This window comes from Cervus elaphus, chromosome 33, assembly GCF_910594005.1.
Source record: "Cervus elaphus chromosome 33, mCerEla1.1, whole genome shotgun sequence".
NCBI classification, from domain to species: Eukaryota; Metazoa; Chordata; class Mammalia; order Artiodactyla; family Cervidae; genus Cervus; species Cervus elaphus.
Window position 1 is genome coordinate 32,118,610 of NC_057847.1, and position 16,842 is coordinate 32,135,451.

At 37.2% G+C, this 16,842-nt stretch overlaps 1 protein-coding gene across 3 annotated transcripts in view; it reads right to left on the minus strand.

Moving 5' to 3' along the window:
- Positions 1-16,842, minus strand: part of XIRP2 (xin actin binding repeat containing 2) — a 73,949-nt gene that overhangs the window by 28,736 nt on the left and 28,371 nt on the right. For all 3 annotated transcript variants that reach the window (XM_043894487.1, XM_043894486.1, XM_043894485.1), the window contains one exon: positions 13,383-13,520. In XM_043894487.1, the coding sequence (XP_043750422.1) occupies positions 13,383-13,520 (138 nt within the window). The remainder of the gene's footprint in view (positions 1-13,382; positions 13,521-16,842) is intronic.

A 16,842-nucleotide genomic window follows, 5' to 3' on the forward strand; every position in this document is an offset into this window, starting at 1 on the left:
TTTCAATATGTATATTCTTTGCCCTACCAGAGAAGAAGTGGATTTGTGAGGTTTATTGAAAGAGAAGCAAAAAGGTGCCTATGCATATTATAACCCTTCTAAATCATTCTGGCCCCTGGGACATGGAAATTTCTATAGAGGCATGGCCAGAGAGTAGCTTTCAGATCACTGATATAGTTTTTCTCCGATTCATCTTTCATGAACTGATATCCAGTGAAGAGTCAGTTCACAGTGATTCGCTCTACTATTATACAGTTCTTTTCACACTTAACTCTTCATTAAAAGGTCCTGTTTTGTGCCTCTCATGCAAATAATAAATTGAATGTTAAGATTTGTAATTTTCCCTCGTAGCTCAGTTGGTAAAGAATCTGCCTGCAATGAAGGAGACCCGGGTTCGATTCCTGGGTCAGAAAGATCCCCTGGAGAAGGAAATGGCAACCCACTCCAGTATTCTTGCCAGGAGAATCCCATGGACAGAGGAGCCTGGTAGGCTGCAGTCCGTGGGGTCGCAAGAGTCAGACATAACTTAGTGACTAAACCACCATATATGTATGTATATTATCAGTCACAGCTCCCACTGTCAAGCATCAGAGTCTAACTGATATGAATTGGAAAGGTACTTTGTTAAAGAAACAATTCACAGTAGAAGTGTATTTCACAGAATCTCCAGGAATAAGATTCCCGAAATATTCTCAGAGAATGAGACTTGGAGGTTTTATAGGGAGAAATCATGTTGAATAATGCTGCAGAACCTTCTGGTGAATCCACCCTTGCGGTTGACACTGGACACACCCACTGCCAAAGCCACTGATACTATATCATGAATACTGTTTTTACAATGACTATTTCTTGAAACTTGATGTAGCTAATCTCTTGTTACCAGCCATCACCAAAACTGATTCTGCATAGTTCTTGCTTCTCATGTCATTGCATTACTTCCTTATGCAAAGCTTGAATTGGAGGTGTCTGATTGGTGCAGTCTAGTTGACAAGCTTGAGTCCTAGATACCAGGAAGGCCAGGTGAGTAAGTGTATGGTATTTGCAGTTTCTACTAGTGGAGACTGGTTCTGCCTCATGGGATGGTGAAGTCCCCAGGGGTAGACGGAGGTGCAGATGTCCAAAAGAATGAAAATAGGACATCATCTCTCCTAAGAAAGAGTTATTTATCAACACTGCAGTCTTATTAATCAAACAGAAACCAGTTAAAAACACAAGAAAAGGGATGCCACTCAGTGTAGAAAACACTATTCATGTCTTATGATGAAATTCATTTGGGCTTATTTCTTGGCAATATATGTTCCATTTGACTTTACACATTCCTTTGGGAAGACTGAGATAGTAAAATTTCTCTGCTAAAAGGATCATGAAGAGTTCCTATTATACAAACCTGCCTCCTCCTTTCACCATCCCTCTGAGTCTTTATGGTCATCAGTCTAACTCACTGGAGGGATACATTTTAATTCCTTATATAAAAATCCAAGCAGAAGGAAGTGCAGTAAAATAGATTTAGCTCTGATATAGGCACTCCAAGATAATCTGTGCAAACAAAGCCTTTCAGGGTAATTATTAATTATGACTACAAATTAATTACTCTGATCACTTGGGTTTTCTTCAAAATGAGGGAAACTTCTGAAAAATAAAAGGGTAATTAGTTGCAGTTGCACTGGTGAATGTATCTTCTAGTAACATCAGAAATGTAAAGATAATGAAGTGGAAATAGGAATGGTGGATTATGAGCTGGAGTTTGTCATCAATTCAAGTGAGAAATCAGGTAAGTAAATGACAGCTAATTTCAGTCACAGTTAGAATCCTGATTCGTAATCTGCTGGGGTGGAGTGTAGGGAAGCATTGAAGGAAGCAGAAAGAAAGACCTACCATTGATTGAGTGTTGTATATGTCAGGAAATACACAAGGCCCTTCACACTTTATAACATCTGATTTGTTAAGACTTTTACCATTTTTTAAATTCTACATGTTGATTACCCATGGACTTAATCAGTAAAAGGAGTTGAAGGGAAAATGCTGCACAAGATTTGAAAATTACAAGTATATACCATGGTACAGAGGTTCACAAGAATTCCATCAGTATAGAATCAATGCTTTTAACACCTAAAAGCAGTAAGTTACGTGCTCAACATGCACTTGTGATGTACCTAAAGTGTGTTTAAACTAGGAACAAGAAAGGAGAGTCATTATCCTCAAGTAGCTAAATATGCTGAAGAACTGCACTGAAACACCTTCAAAGAATTAAAAAATTAATAGTCATGTGCTGTAATTTTTATTGCACATTGATTTCAAAAATCACTGAGTCTTTTCCTCTAATATGGTTTTCACTAGTTTATCAGGTAACTGCACAATTTTCTTTATTTCTTTTAAGGTTGGTGATTCAGTGAAACATCTTTTCTATCAATATAATACTGGTAATCACATGCAAAGATTTAAAAAATACAAAAGGGGTCTCAAATTTGGGTTAAAGGGGTTAAAGGGCTAGAGGGGTCTCAAAATTGAAAAGAGACTCTTATGAAAAAAGGACAGAGAACTATTTGCTTTATGTACATGTTTAAATAGTTTCATTTTGCCTAAAAGTATACATCTATAGCTTTTAAAAATTGAGCCATTTAACTCCTATAAATATATATAAACAAATCAGATGAAATGAAATTTAAGGACATAGCCTTTGATCTGTATTGGATTTTCTTCCAGTTATACTTATCAATTCCAGAGCAATGTAAAGGGTAGAACACCCACCCACTTGCTGGAGATTCATGACTGAAGATCAAATTAGTTCAGTAAGGAGGGGTCAGAGCAGATGAGATTCAAATAGACTTTGCTAAGAAGGGGTGATAGTCTTTAAAACTTCAAGTATAGTGGTCTAGGAAACAGTAAAAGATAAATACTTGATTACATATCTCAGAATTATAAGAAAAATTATACTGAGCATAAGTGCTAAACACAGAGACAATGATCATTATATTTAAATAAGTTAACGTGTATTTTGTCTGAAATGATAGTTTGTCTCACCACTATTTTTACAGGAGGAAATCAACACATTTGCAGCTGATTCTGATATAGAAAAAGTAGTTGTGTATCTAAGTATCTCTAATTCTCTCACCCATATTTCTTTACATTCCCTCATCCCCATAAATTACTGCTTTTTCTTTCTCTATTTTCTGTACCCAGACTTGATGGTACACTTTGTCATTGCCATAATCCCCTCTTTAGTAATGAAAGGGCTGGAAACAATAAAGATAGGAAACAAAAGAAACTGAGGGGAAGAAAGGAATACTCCTTTTTTAGATCCTCTAAGAAAGGGCATGAATTTGAGTAAACTCTGGGAGCTAGTGATGGACAGGGAGGCCTGGCATGCTGCGATTCATGGGGTCGCAAAGAGTCAGACATGACTGAGCGACTGAACTGAACTAAACTGAACTGAAGAAAAACAAAATAAATCAATGAAAATATGATTGGGGGAATTTGTTGTTGATACTTTTAGAATAATGACAAAAAATGCTTATGATAACAGGTTCACAAACTGGACCCCAGCCTAAAGTCTTGACTTCACTGAAGCCTCACAAATCTTCCCCAAACATATTTCTATACACTGTGCAATATGATGAATTGCAGAATCCAATGGAGGGATTTCAAATACCAAAGCAGAATGATATCTCTAGAAGACCGTGGTATACCCAAGGATAAGGAAGATGAATTGAGTGCTTGGCTCCCCCTTTTGGTGTCCATCTAGTGGCTGGTACCTGAAGTGCTCTGTCCTCCTGAAAGGGTTGAAAATGAAGGCTCTTTGGGAGTTGGTGATGGACAGGGAAGCCTGGTGTGCTGCAGTCCATGGGGTCACAAAGAGTCGGACACGACTGAGCAACTGAACTGAACTGAACTGAACTGAACTGAAAGAACTGTTTATTGGACCATGCTGAGTAGATCACTCAGGACAGAGAGGGATAAAGAAGAAGCAGAAGAAAAGGCTGTTGGAAGGAGATGTAATCTTACTTTTGGGTTCTGTGATGTTGAGATTTACCAAGAAACTGGAAAAAAATGAAGAATTTCCTAAACATATCTCTGCAGAAGCATTTCCTCTAAGCACAGAATCTCTTTATGCTTCTTCTTCTTTGCTCATGCCTTGTGTTCTTCCAGTTTTGTTTTTTTTTAGCATGATAATTCATTTGTAATTATGCAAACTAATAAATAAATGAACATTCAAAAGAACAGACAGGCTTGACTCAATCCAATCATTTTCAGATACACAAGAGGACAGGTTTATTTTGAGAAATATCAGATCCAGAAGCAGCAGAAAGAGCTAATAATATATCCTCTGATGTCAAGTGCTTATAGAAAACACCCATTTTCATAAAAGTAATTATATGAAAAAAAAACATTTTTGCAGATTTTACTAAGTTCTGAAAACATAATGATTGTATAATGTTAATGATTTCTATTGTTGTTATAATTTTCCTTGCTCTTCACAAACTAGCAAAATCTCAGGACTTAAAATTCTGTATCTTGCCATTCTATTATTAAATTTAAAAGGAAAGTATATTTGGTAAATATATTATAGTATATTATCTACATACTTGAGAAGCTTTTTAGGTGTAATTACACAAAGAGCACAGTTATAATTCTAAACTAACAGGACACTTCAGGTTGAAGAAGGGGCTATACAAATACATTTTTTTTTTTTTTTTCTATTCCAACTTTCCCTAAATGTCTACTCTCTCCCATAAAAGAAGACATACAACTTGGTTATGTCTAAATAATCTTTACATCTTTATCAACATCAAAAGCTTTTTGAGATCATGTGTTGAAGCACTGAGAATATGAAATTCTGCTGTGATTTTGTGTCTTTGTGGAAAGGGTCCAGGTGACACTCCCACAACAACCACAAGCCCTGTGATAAGCACAATGGCACTCCTTTCCTCCTGAGCAATCCTAACTCCTTTTACTTGAAAGAAGTGAAGGGTATATCTGTAAGCGCACTTGTCTTCTGTAAAAGAAATTGAAAATGGGTTCTATCAGAACAAATAGGTTACAGAAATGGAAAACTCACAGTACCGTTCACAAGAAGAGGAACTATGGTCATAATACTGCAATAACTGGGATAAATCTTGTTCCTACAAATTTTGTTTTGGAGAATCAGTGAGATGATCATAGAAAGAAAAGCAACCAATTCAAGATATTTTGAAAGTGTTGGATCTATGCTTGTACCTTAGTCTGATTTATGAGTATTTGTACTATCCCCTGAGGTCCTGACTGCCTGAGAAACAAGGGGGTAGGGGTGGGGCTTCATATGGTAATGCTTCTAAATCCCTCTAAGCCACCAGGCAGATTAGTTTCTTTGCTCATTTTCAGCACAGTAAAGGTTAACAGAGATTTGTCAAGAGAACACACTGATCATAACAAACACCCTCTTCCAACAAACCAGAGATGATTCTACACATGGACATCATCTGATGGTCAATACTGAAACCAGATTGATTATATTCTTTGCAGCTAAAGATGGAGAAGCTCTATACAGTCAGCAAAAACAAGACCGGGAGCTCACTGTGGCTTAGATCATGAACTCCTTATTGCATAATTCAGACTTAAATTGAAGAAAGTAGAGAAAACCACTAGACCATTGAGGTGTGACCTAAATCAAAGTCAGGAATAGATTCAAGGAAAAAGATCTGGTAGACAGTGCCTGAAGAACTATGGACGGAGGTTCGTAACACTGTTAGGAGGTCGTAATCAAAACCAAGTGAAGTCGCTCAGTTGTGTCCAACTCTTTGCAACCCCATGGACTGTAGCTCGACAGGCTCCTCTGTCCGTTGGATTTTCCAGGCAAGAGTACTGGAGTGGCTTGCCATTTCCTTCTCCAGAGGATCTTCCCGACCCAGGGATCGAACTCAGGTCTCCCGCATTATAGGCAGATGCTTTACCGTCTGAGCCACCAGGGAAGCTAATCAAAACCATCCTAAAGAAAAATAAATGTAAGAAGTCAAAGTGGTTGTCTGAGGAGGCTTTACAAATAGCTGAGAAAAGAAGACAGGCAAAAGGCAAAAGGGAAAGTCATACCCAACTGAATGCAGAGTTCAAGAGAATAGCAAGGAGAGATAAGATAGACTTCTTAAGTGAACAATGCAAAGAAATAGAGGAAAACAATAGAATGGGAAAGACCAGATCTCTTCAAGAAAATTGGAGATACAAAGGGAACATTTCATGCAAAGATGGGCACAATAAAGCACAGAAATGGCAAGGACCTAACAGAAGCAAAAGAGATTAAGAAGAGGTAGTAAGAATACACAGAACTATACAAAAAAAGGCCTTAATGACCTGGATAGCCACAATGATGTGGTCACTTACCTAGAGCCAAACATTCTGGAGTGTGAATTCAAGTGGGCCTTAGGAAGCATTATTGTGAATAAAGCTGTTGGAGGTGATAGAACTCTAGCTGAGTTATTTCAAATCCAAAATGATGCTGTTAAAGTGCTGCATGCAATATGCCAGCAAATTTGGAAAACTCAGTAGTAGCCACAGGACTAGAAAAAGTCAGTTTTCATTCTGATCCCAAAGAAGGGCAATGCCAAACAATGTTCAGACTACCACACGATTGCACTCATTTCACATCCTAGCAAGGTAATGCTCAAAATCCTTCAGGCTAGGCTTCAACAGTACGTGAATCAAGAAACTTCAGATGTACAAGCTGGGTTTGGAAAAGGCACAGGAACCAGAGAGCAAATTGCCAACATTCACTGGATCATAGAGAAAGCAAGAGAATTCCGGAAAGACATCTACCTCTGTTTTACTCACTATGCCAAAGCTTTGACTGTGTGGATCACAACAAACTGAATAATTCTTAAAGAGATGGGAATACCAGACCACCCTACCTGTCTTCTGAGAAACCTGTGTGCAGGTCAAAAAGCAACAGTTAGAACTGGACATGGTTTCACCAAGATGTACAGAGCTATAGGAAGGTGGACATGGATAGGAAGAGAGGAGACAGATGGAGACTGGGTAGCAGGAGGTTACCAGTTGCAAAGCATATTCAGGGATATTAATTTTAAACTAATCTTTAATTGCCTAATGAGCCTCTAGGAAATGATTCTGTCGCCCCAAGCCAAAAAGGCAAAAAGAAAGGTAAGGTGTGAGGCATAGAACAATGCCATCCTTCTTTGTCATTTTACTTATAAATAAAATAAGTTTATGAATTGTATTCTACTTTGAATGGCAAAGTAGTGGCAATACTACTACTGATGCTAGCTGGTATTTACTGAACTGGTCATATCTGTTGGTCAATTCTGGTAAGAATTTTACATGAACCATCTCATTTTATTCCTAACACACATGTTACTTAATCCTCATTTTATAGAGGAGGTTCTGTGGTTAACTCAGCAGACTATAACCTGGGCTGTCTGATTCTGGAACTGATAGGGTTAACCATTCCTCTAAACTGCCTCAGTTTGATTGGGTTAGTTTAGTTACAACATTCATTTAAAAACCATGCACAAAACTTAAAAAAAAAAATAAACATTTCAAGACATACTTTTGGTCACAATCCTGTGTGCTGATAGAGATATAGGTTAGGTTGGGGTTGTTAATAGCAATCCAGGCCCTTGAAAAATTATGTATGTGGCAGAAAGCTGCCACATGTATGTGGCTTAAAACATGTATGTATGTGGCTTAAAACACTTTTTATGAGAAATGCTTTGCAATGTGGACATACAATTAATAAAAATATGTTTAGCTTGCTAGAAAATAATTATGGGTCACCTTTAAAGAGTCTAAAACACACAGATGTCAGATATGTCACAAGCTGTCAAAAATGTTTTCTATCAACCTAAAATTGTCTAGAGATTGTTTCAAATCCACATAATCTTAATAGAGTGCGACTGTTTATGTGAGGCTTTTTGCAACAGCAGATGTGTGTGGAAAGATACACCCTGTCTTGCAGCTCCCTACTGGTCCACATCAGACTCGGCAGCAGGGAGTGGAGGCCAGGCATGCTTTAGACTCTTGACATAGATTCAGTGCAGCCATTCTCATGCGAAAGCAATGACCTCAGCACAGCATCACACTGATTACTTACCAGATTTTTGGAGCTCCATCTGTTCTTCCCTATGTAAACCACTCAAAAATGGGGAAAAAAAGAAGCAACTGCAGAAAAGAGCTGCTAGGACCTCACAATTAATATGCAAAGAGCTAATCAGCACTGTGTAAATACAAGAGAAAGAAAATGAAGGGGAAATAAGCATGAGAGGATGAAGATCAAACCCTGAATGTGAGAATATGGCACAAAGAAGGAAGGTCCTAAGATTGCTAATGGGTCCAAGGTTTGGTTTTTGGAGGAATGGGAAAGTTCTAAAATTAGATTGTGGCGACACTGCACAACTTTGTAAATATATTAAACAGCCATTGAACTGTACACTTAAAATGGGTGAATTTTATGGTATGCAAATTATCTCAATAAAGCTGTTGAAAATGAAGAGAGGATGAAAGTCTTTAAAAAGAACAGCAACCCAGAACCCAAACAAAGGGTGAGTGAAAATAAACTCTGACAAGAATAGCATTTTCCTACCAACAACACATTTATCCTAATATGTGCTCCATGTAGTTCAAGATCTCTTTTTAAAGATGAGGGGATGGGTTATTCAGAATATTTTCCCAAATGGAGCCTGTTGTAGTGAGTGGATTAAAAATATCTTAAGTGGTCCTTTCCACTCTAGTATTAAGAACCCACTGCTTTTCACTGGCTTAGAATTCTGAGAATTCAGTCCTAAGACAAAATGAGAAACAATGCTAATGTGATATTTCTAACCTAAATATCAACAGGACACATGCTGAATGGCTCATAATCCCTTAAAGAGGGTTGGATTTCATTCTTATCTACAGGAATCAGTAATGGATGCTTTGAAAAACAGACTGTAAATGGTGATATTAAAAACTACTAACTACCAGAACCACCAATAATAATAACGTTTTCCCCAAAACATTCTTCTAAGAAGCTGAACTCCATCCTCTGTTACCCAGAGACCATGACTGTCCAGAGGGGCTTCTTTTTCTAATTTACATAAGGATACTCCCACAGGCTAGCAGTGCTGTTGCTAACTGTTAGACAGGCGGAACCATAAAGTCGAAGTCTAGAATACATAAATAGGACATTATTCCAAGTTTAAAATGTTTGGCATAGTGAGTGTTCCTGTATCTTGTATCTGCTTTCCCCCCACTATTTAGAACCTCTTTTTCAGTAGGTATAATCAATTAAAAAAAAAAAAGAGGGAACTTTACCCTCAGAGATAGCTTAATTTTCAAAACCTGTTTAGTCCTATTGCCTGTCTTCTAGACAAACTGCTTCCAAATAGCTAATTACCTTGAAACATCTGACTTCAATACATTAGGAAGAAAAGAGGCAGATTGGAATTCATATTACATCTTATGAAATTATTGGAGGAGGAAATGGCAACCCACTCCAGTATTCTTGCCTGGAGAATTCCATGGACAGAGGAGCCTGGCAGGCTACAAGTCCATGGGGTCGCAAAGAGTTGGACACAACTGAGCGACTAACATTTTCACTTCACTATGAAATTATTACTAATTGTGATGTTAGATATTGTCAGAAATCCAAAAAAAATGTTCTTTCTTTTAACTCTAATTAAACTTTATTTTCAAGTTAATTTATATATGTTAGCAAACTAGATATTTTTCTGGCCATGGGCAGAACTTAGCAGAGAGATAAATCTCAAGTACTTTAAACAAAGAGACAGAAAATACTCTCAGGCATGACAACAATTTGGATAAAACAGAATTAACTGTTTGTCAACCAATAAATCTTTTGTCCTCAATCCCTGCTGATAAAAGAGGACATTTTTAGAATGCATTCAGAATGCTTTAAACATTTAAGTGAATATCTAAGACATGATTTTTCTACATTTTCTGCTCTATAACCAAATTTGATAGATATCTCAAATTTCCATTAAGGATTATAAGTCATGTAATTTGATTTTTTAAGGACAGATGACTTGTTTCTTTTATTTCCCTACAGATTTCTGTGTAAGGTTCAATTAATGATATTTACTTGTTTATTCTCCCATGTTTCCTTTATAATTTATTTATATTGCATTGCATTATGACTTAGATTTAGTAATTCCTCATGGAATTACGGGGTATTATTAATATGTCTAAAGGCAGATAATGAAACTGAAGTTCAGAGAGGTCATTACAGGTCTAGAGTCATGCAGCTATTCAGATTTTTAGTGCTTTTTTTTTTTTTACTCTTACATACTTTAGTATTTCATGTTCACAGAGCAGGGATTACAGCTTATAATAGTACACTATACTTGCAAGGAGAAAAATGCATCTGCAATACACACACACATATATTGTTTGATTGCTTTGATTTTTTGATTGTTTTTTGATTTGATTTTTTTTACCCAGGTTTGATTTGTTTTTGATTGGTTGATTGTTTTGGTTTGATGGTTTTTACCCAGCCTCTATTTATTGTTTGTTCCTAAGGGGATGCTGAGGACATGCACAGAGGCTGCTCAGCCAATCAGCATCCTCTGGCTATAGCACTTTAGTTCTAGAGGAAGCGCTTGTATTCTATTTAGAGCCAATTAGATGTTATAAGGCTTTTTCCTGGGGCTTCTGGGAAAAGGATTCTCCTTTTTCTCCATCATTTTTAGTCTTTTCTGGGGAAAATTTGAGTGAAAATGGGGCCAACTCAGAGGAAGTAAGGCTGAGAGGTTAAAAAAGAAATATGATCAAGGAGATATTCAGTTTTTAAAGCAAACGCTTGGAAAGTGCTTATAAGGTCCAAGCACCATCTTAAGTATTTTACAAAAACAGCTTTTTTTTAATGCTCTTAACAAACCTAGGAGGTGGGTGCTATTCTAATCTTGGCTTTATAATTGAGGAAATTGAGACACAGAGAAATTAAAAAGTTTGCCTAATATCACCAGCTAATAAATTAAAGAGGGCTTCCTTGGTGGCCCAGCAGTAAACAATCCGCTTGCCAAAGCAGGAAATGTGGGTTTGATCCCAGGGTCAGAAAGATCCCCTGGAGAAGGAAATGGCAGCCCACTCCAGTATTCTTGCCTGGCAATCCCATGGACAGAGGAGCCTGGTGGGCTACGGTCCATGGGGTCCCAAGGAGTTGGACATGACTGAGTGACTAAACAACAAAGAGTTAAGGAGCAGGGATATGGACCCAAGTGATCTTGCTCCATCCAAGTGCTCCTAGCTACTGTGCTGGAGACATACTGCGAATCCTTGGTTAAGTCAATGGTCATGTAATACATGCCTAACAATGGGTGCTCAAAGAAGGGACAGAAAGAGGAAAGGGAGGAAGAATAGAAGGGAAGGAAAGAAGGAAGGAAGGGAGGAAAAATATTCCTGATTTGTTGCCAATTCCCTTGGTATTAATATTCATAATATGGCTGATTTCAAGCTATTAACATGATATTATCTGGTTTTCAAAATTCCTAAACACTTAATAATGAAAGGGTTGGCACAGGCAAGCTGCTCTAGTATACCTCTGGAGATTACATCAAATCTCCCTTCTACAAGATTGCATTTTTATGAATCTGTAATATTCTTTTTAGTTTAAGACGTTTGTGGTTGGGTTTTTGGTCTTTTGCAAAATAAAGCATCCTAATTGATACCAAATTTTACAGAAGATGAAATGCTTTCATGGAAATGCCCTTTGTCATCTTTGTCCACCACAATCACTCATCGGTTTCTCCATCTTAACAGAAACTAAGACCTGAGGGGGTTATGAATTTGGACTATGTAGTACTGGCAACATAATTTGACATACTCAGTGTGCAGTGAAAATGTAATGTTCCTTGTTCAAAAATCACTAAGAATTTCAAGATAATAGCAGAGTATGAAACTAAGTGTAGGGCCCTTCCACCCAAGGGGTCCTGTGTAACTGCTCCCTGTGAAGGTGGCCCTGGGTCTATGTGGCTCAGCTGATAAATGTCAGAGGTGGTGCGTGAACTCATATCTACAAGTCTCCTAGTTCTTACACTCTAGCACACCGCTTTCCTGTAAATTAAAGGCTCTGTAAAAACCTATACTTCTATGTAGGATTTATTTAAATTATTAATAATGACTGTATATCATGTAGTGGATCAATTTCAAGTAGACACACATACTTGATTCACTTAGATTCCTATGTTGCAAAAGCTATATTTTAGATCACAAGTATATCCAATCCCAGGTTTCCTTGGTGGCTCAGTGGTAAAGAATCCACCTGCAAGTTTGATCCCTAGGTCGGGAAGATACTCCTGGAGAAGGAAATGTCAACCCACTCCAATAATCTTGTCTGAAAAACTCCATGGCAGTCCATGAGGTCACAAAGGAGTTGGACATGTCTTAGCGACCAAACAGCAACAATATCCAATCTTAATTTATTTACATTACATTTCCTTTAGGCAAAATTAAAAGAAATCTTGCCCTAAACTTGAGCTACTTATATTGCACCTTAAAAATTTTTTTCAAACAAAGCCAGAGAAAGAAAACAAATACTATTTCACATATCAGACTTAATTAATCTATCTGATATACTTTCCCTGCCACCCTACCACCATACACACTCGACTACCTTAATATTCAAAACTTAGACAACTTTAAATATCCTAAGGATTTTTCTGAAAAAACAAAAACAACAAAAAAATACTTTTATCTCCTATGACAACATTTCAGAAATATCCCAGTTACTTTCTTCCTTGTAGAAAGGCTAGTTACAGTGCAATTACTATTTTTCATAGTGCCAGGCTCAACCAATGAGTTTTATTACTAATATTTTCACATTCAAAAATCATTATAACCCATGACAATATTCAGTGATATAAGACAATGGAGTAATGAAATGGGAAAAAAAAACTTTATGTACGATTGCATTTAGAGGTTGCATTATTAACTTTTGTATAACATCTGGGTTCCACTACTCAATTTTTGATGATTTTAAGAAAAGATAAAACTCCTCAGAATAAACAGCTGAATGATGCTTCAAATTTAATCTATGCAAACAAATAACAGGTAGTTTATCATGAGTTATAATGCAAAGGCAGAGGTTCAATGTAAATATTGTTCTCAACATTTCTGTTTACCTGTTGACTAACTTAGACTATTTAATTTTCATTTTTGAGACATTACAAGCTGAGAAAAAAATATACCAGTGTGATTTTCTAGAAACATGTCAAAATGCTCCAATAAGTCAATAAATACACTGATATGCTTTCAGGATGATTTTCAAGACATTTAAAGTTTACCATTCTTGAATAATGAAAACAAATATACCACCAAAGCGGGCGCGGGGTGTGTGTTTTATATTAGCACTGAAATAAGAGCATTTCAGCCAGACAGGATTTATCCTTTACTGATAGTAGTACTACCTGCTCAGATCTGTCCTGGCGTTGGTACTGGTACTGAGTGAAGGTGTTCGAGGAAGAAGCAGTTTTGTCCTTCTCAAATTGTTTCTTCACTCTGGCCAAACCACCAGGCACTGTGCACATTTCTGATTCTTCCAGCATCTAAGACAAGTTAAGAAAAAGGAAAATTCAACTTTATATCATCTCAGGGTGGGATTCTCAAGCTATTTTAAAAACAATCATTGACAGTTATTAATGGGCAGTATAATAAAAAGATAGTAACATAAACAATTATTTCAGGAGGACTTTATTACAGAAAACCTTCATAAAAATAATCTATCCATATTGATTTTTCATGTATCAGTCTTCTGATATAAAGTTAGAAGAATCTTCAAAGTATGGAGTTAATTTTCTTTATCTCAGATAGATTTTGATATCTGGAGATTATACTTATTAGAATGTATTTCTCTCATACTATACAAACTAGCCAGAAATTAGAATAATGGATTAAATTTTAATCCATAATAAAGTTGTCATTAAAATTCCAAATGTCTAGATAGGTAACACATTATTAAGAATATTAAAAAACATTTGACTTATTCCAAAATATACTTAAATCATGAAGGATGAACAAAATAGCTTTGGAGTTATTTTAGGGGAGCATATTTTTAATCATATGCAAAAATATTAAAGTTTATAAAAACAACCATTATTTAATACATAGTGCTGAGTGATTTTCTTCTATATATTTACATATATTTTTTCATTTTGATGCTTCTCCATATTCTGTGAGATATGAACATTTATTATCCTCACTTTAAAATGAGGAAATTGAGGTTTGGGGAAGTAAGACATCTTGTTAAATTCTCACAACTAGGGTGTGAGTGTGGGAGCTGGAGTTTAAATCCATATCTGTGAGTCTTAATCACAGCTGTCTGTCTTAACACTAGCCTTTAAAAAATAGGCAGAAACACAGATACCCCAGGATGGATGTACCCTAGGACTCAGCTCTTAGCACTGGTATTTGAGACTCTGGGTTGCTGGGGAGGGTCTAAGTTTAGAAAGACCCTGGTCCATCACTGGCAGTTTGCAGATGAGAAAGCTTGTTCCAATAGTAGTCACTTGGGACAACCTGAACCGCTTTGAGAAGTTGTGTCAGATACTCTGCCCTTGTGGGAAGCACACTAACGTGAAGGCTTTGGTTTTGACGATTCAGCACATTCCCCAGCCCAGCAGGCACTCAAGCCCAGGTGGGAAGACAACTGTTAAGCAAACAGGCCCCAGGCCAACCCACTCTCCTCTGGGATGTGTCCCAGCGTGAGACTGGGAGGAGAGTCAGTGACGCTTCACGCACAGAAGGTCTCCTGAGGGCTGGCCCAGTCCTGACATAACCCTGGAAGACTTGAGACCTGGGAGCAACTGGATACCTGTGAGCTGAGGTTCCCTGGGCTGTGGACTCTTAACGATCCTGAAATCCTGACTGAAATAAGTAGTTTCTCAAACAAATACTAAAAGTACAACACTATATTGAGGTTTTCCATACGCTAAAATGGGTTTCCAGAGGTGGCACAGTGGTAAAGAATCCACCTGCCAACGTAGGAGACACGAGATGTGGGTTTGATCCCTGGGTCGGGAAAATCCCCTGGTGGAGTAAATGGCAACCCACTCTAGTATTCTTGCCTGGGATATCCCATGGACAGAGCAGCCTGGCGGGCTACAGTCCGTGGGGTCACAAAGAGTTGGACAGGACTGACCGTGTGTGCATGTACACATGCGTGCAATACTCTAAAATACTGGAGATGAAATTAATATTCAGGATTATCTGAATTACTGGCAGACACTCAAGTGGTTGCTTTATCAAGTTTATAATGTTTCCCCTGTTACAGGGCCTGCCAAATATTTAAGAATAGCACATTAGCTCAATGGAAAGAAGGGATACATTCTGTCAAACTGTAACAAACTTCACACATAAATCCTGGTCAATTACTATCACTTGATACATGTTAAAATCATAAGAAATTATGGCGTCTCTTTTGAAATTTAAGATACTAAGAAAGGGACGGGTAAATTAAGGCTACAGTATTTCTCTTATTCCCCTCCATCATTTAATTTACATAAATGACCAATTGATCATGTATAAATAATATATAAATATCAAATTACGGAAATCAAGCCAAATTTTGTTAAGAAGAAAGTTACCTTTTCCAACAACTATAAACAATGTCCAAATGATGTGCAAGTTAATCTGGTAGGTCTGATTAATTATGCTAATGAATGGATACTTTCCTAGTATGTGTGTTTGCACAAAAATATCAGTTCTTACACTGAATAGATTGCCTCTTATCTACTAATTAGAAAAAAATGAATATATCCATTCATTTCCTTTAACATCGTGCTTTGGAATTAGACCGTGTTACATACACAACAATGCATACAGTTTGTTCATATTTTCTAGTAATACAATCATGACCCAGTACTCCTGATGCCACTTGCTGGCCTAAGGGAGAAAGCCCTTTGAGCTATAGTTTAGTTAGTGGGAGTGAAAAGGTTTTCTTGTTTAGTTCAGCTTGTAAGTGCAAGTTTACCTATGTATGATGGCAGGACTTACTCAAGAAGCAGCCTGTGGCTATAAGCTGGAGTGATGTTTCTTTGCTTAGACTGAAATCATTTTGCCTTGGTTAGCACCATGTACTGACATCCCAACTACTCCGTGTAATTGTCAGTGATCATATAACTTAGATTGCTTTGCATTGAACCTTTAAAAAATTGTTTATCCTTATTCTATGTTTCCTATTCTTGGACACAGCAATAAGATTTGGAATTTAATGGGTACACCAATAATAATTATTCTACTTAACAAGTCAATTTAAATACCTAACACAAAATCTACCTAATGTTATTTTAATAGTAAGTTAATTTAAATACATAACACTTAAACCTAGGCAAGTATATTACATAGAGAATCAGCAATTTTGTTTACAAAGAACTGTTCTTGGTTTCTAGAGCATAATAGAAATAACATAATTTGGGGAGTAGGACAGTGATTCTAATCCCATGTGTGAGCCTTAAAACCTTGGGCTAGAGTTCCTTAACCTCAGTTTTCTTTCTTATAAACTAGGGGGAATAGCAAGATATTTCTCACAGATTTCTTGCAAGTGTTAAAAAAGAAGATAAAGGAAATAAAATTGCACAGTACAAAATGTCTTGTTTTGTTGCTTAATGAATGTTACTCCTCCTTTCTCCTCTAGGGGGCTTCTGTGGACTGATGCTTTTTCACAGGCAGGCCTTTCCTTTGTGATGGTGGTCTAGTCCCTAAGTCGTGTCGGACTCTTGCGACTTCAGCCTGCCAGCGTCCTCTGCCCATGGGACTCTCCAGGCAAGAAAACTGCAGTGGGCTGCCATTTCCTTCTCCAGGGGATCTTCCTGACCCAGGGATTGAACCCCGGTCTTCTGCATTGTAGGCAGATCCTTTACCAACTGAGCT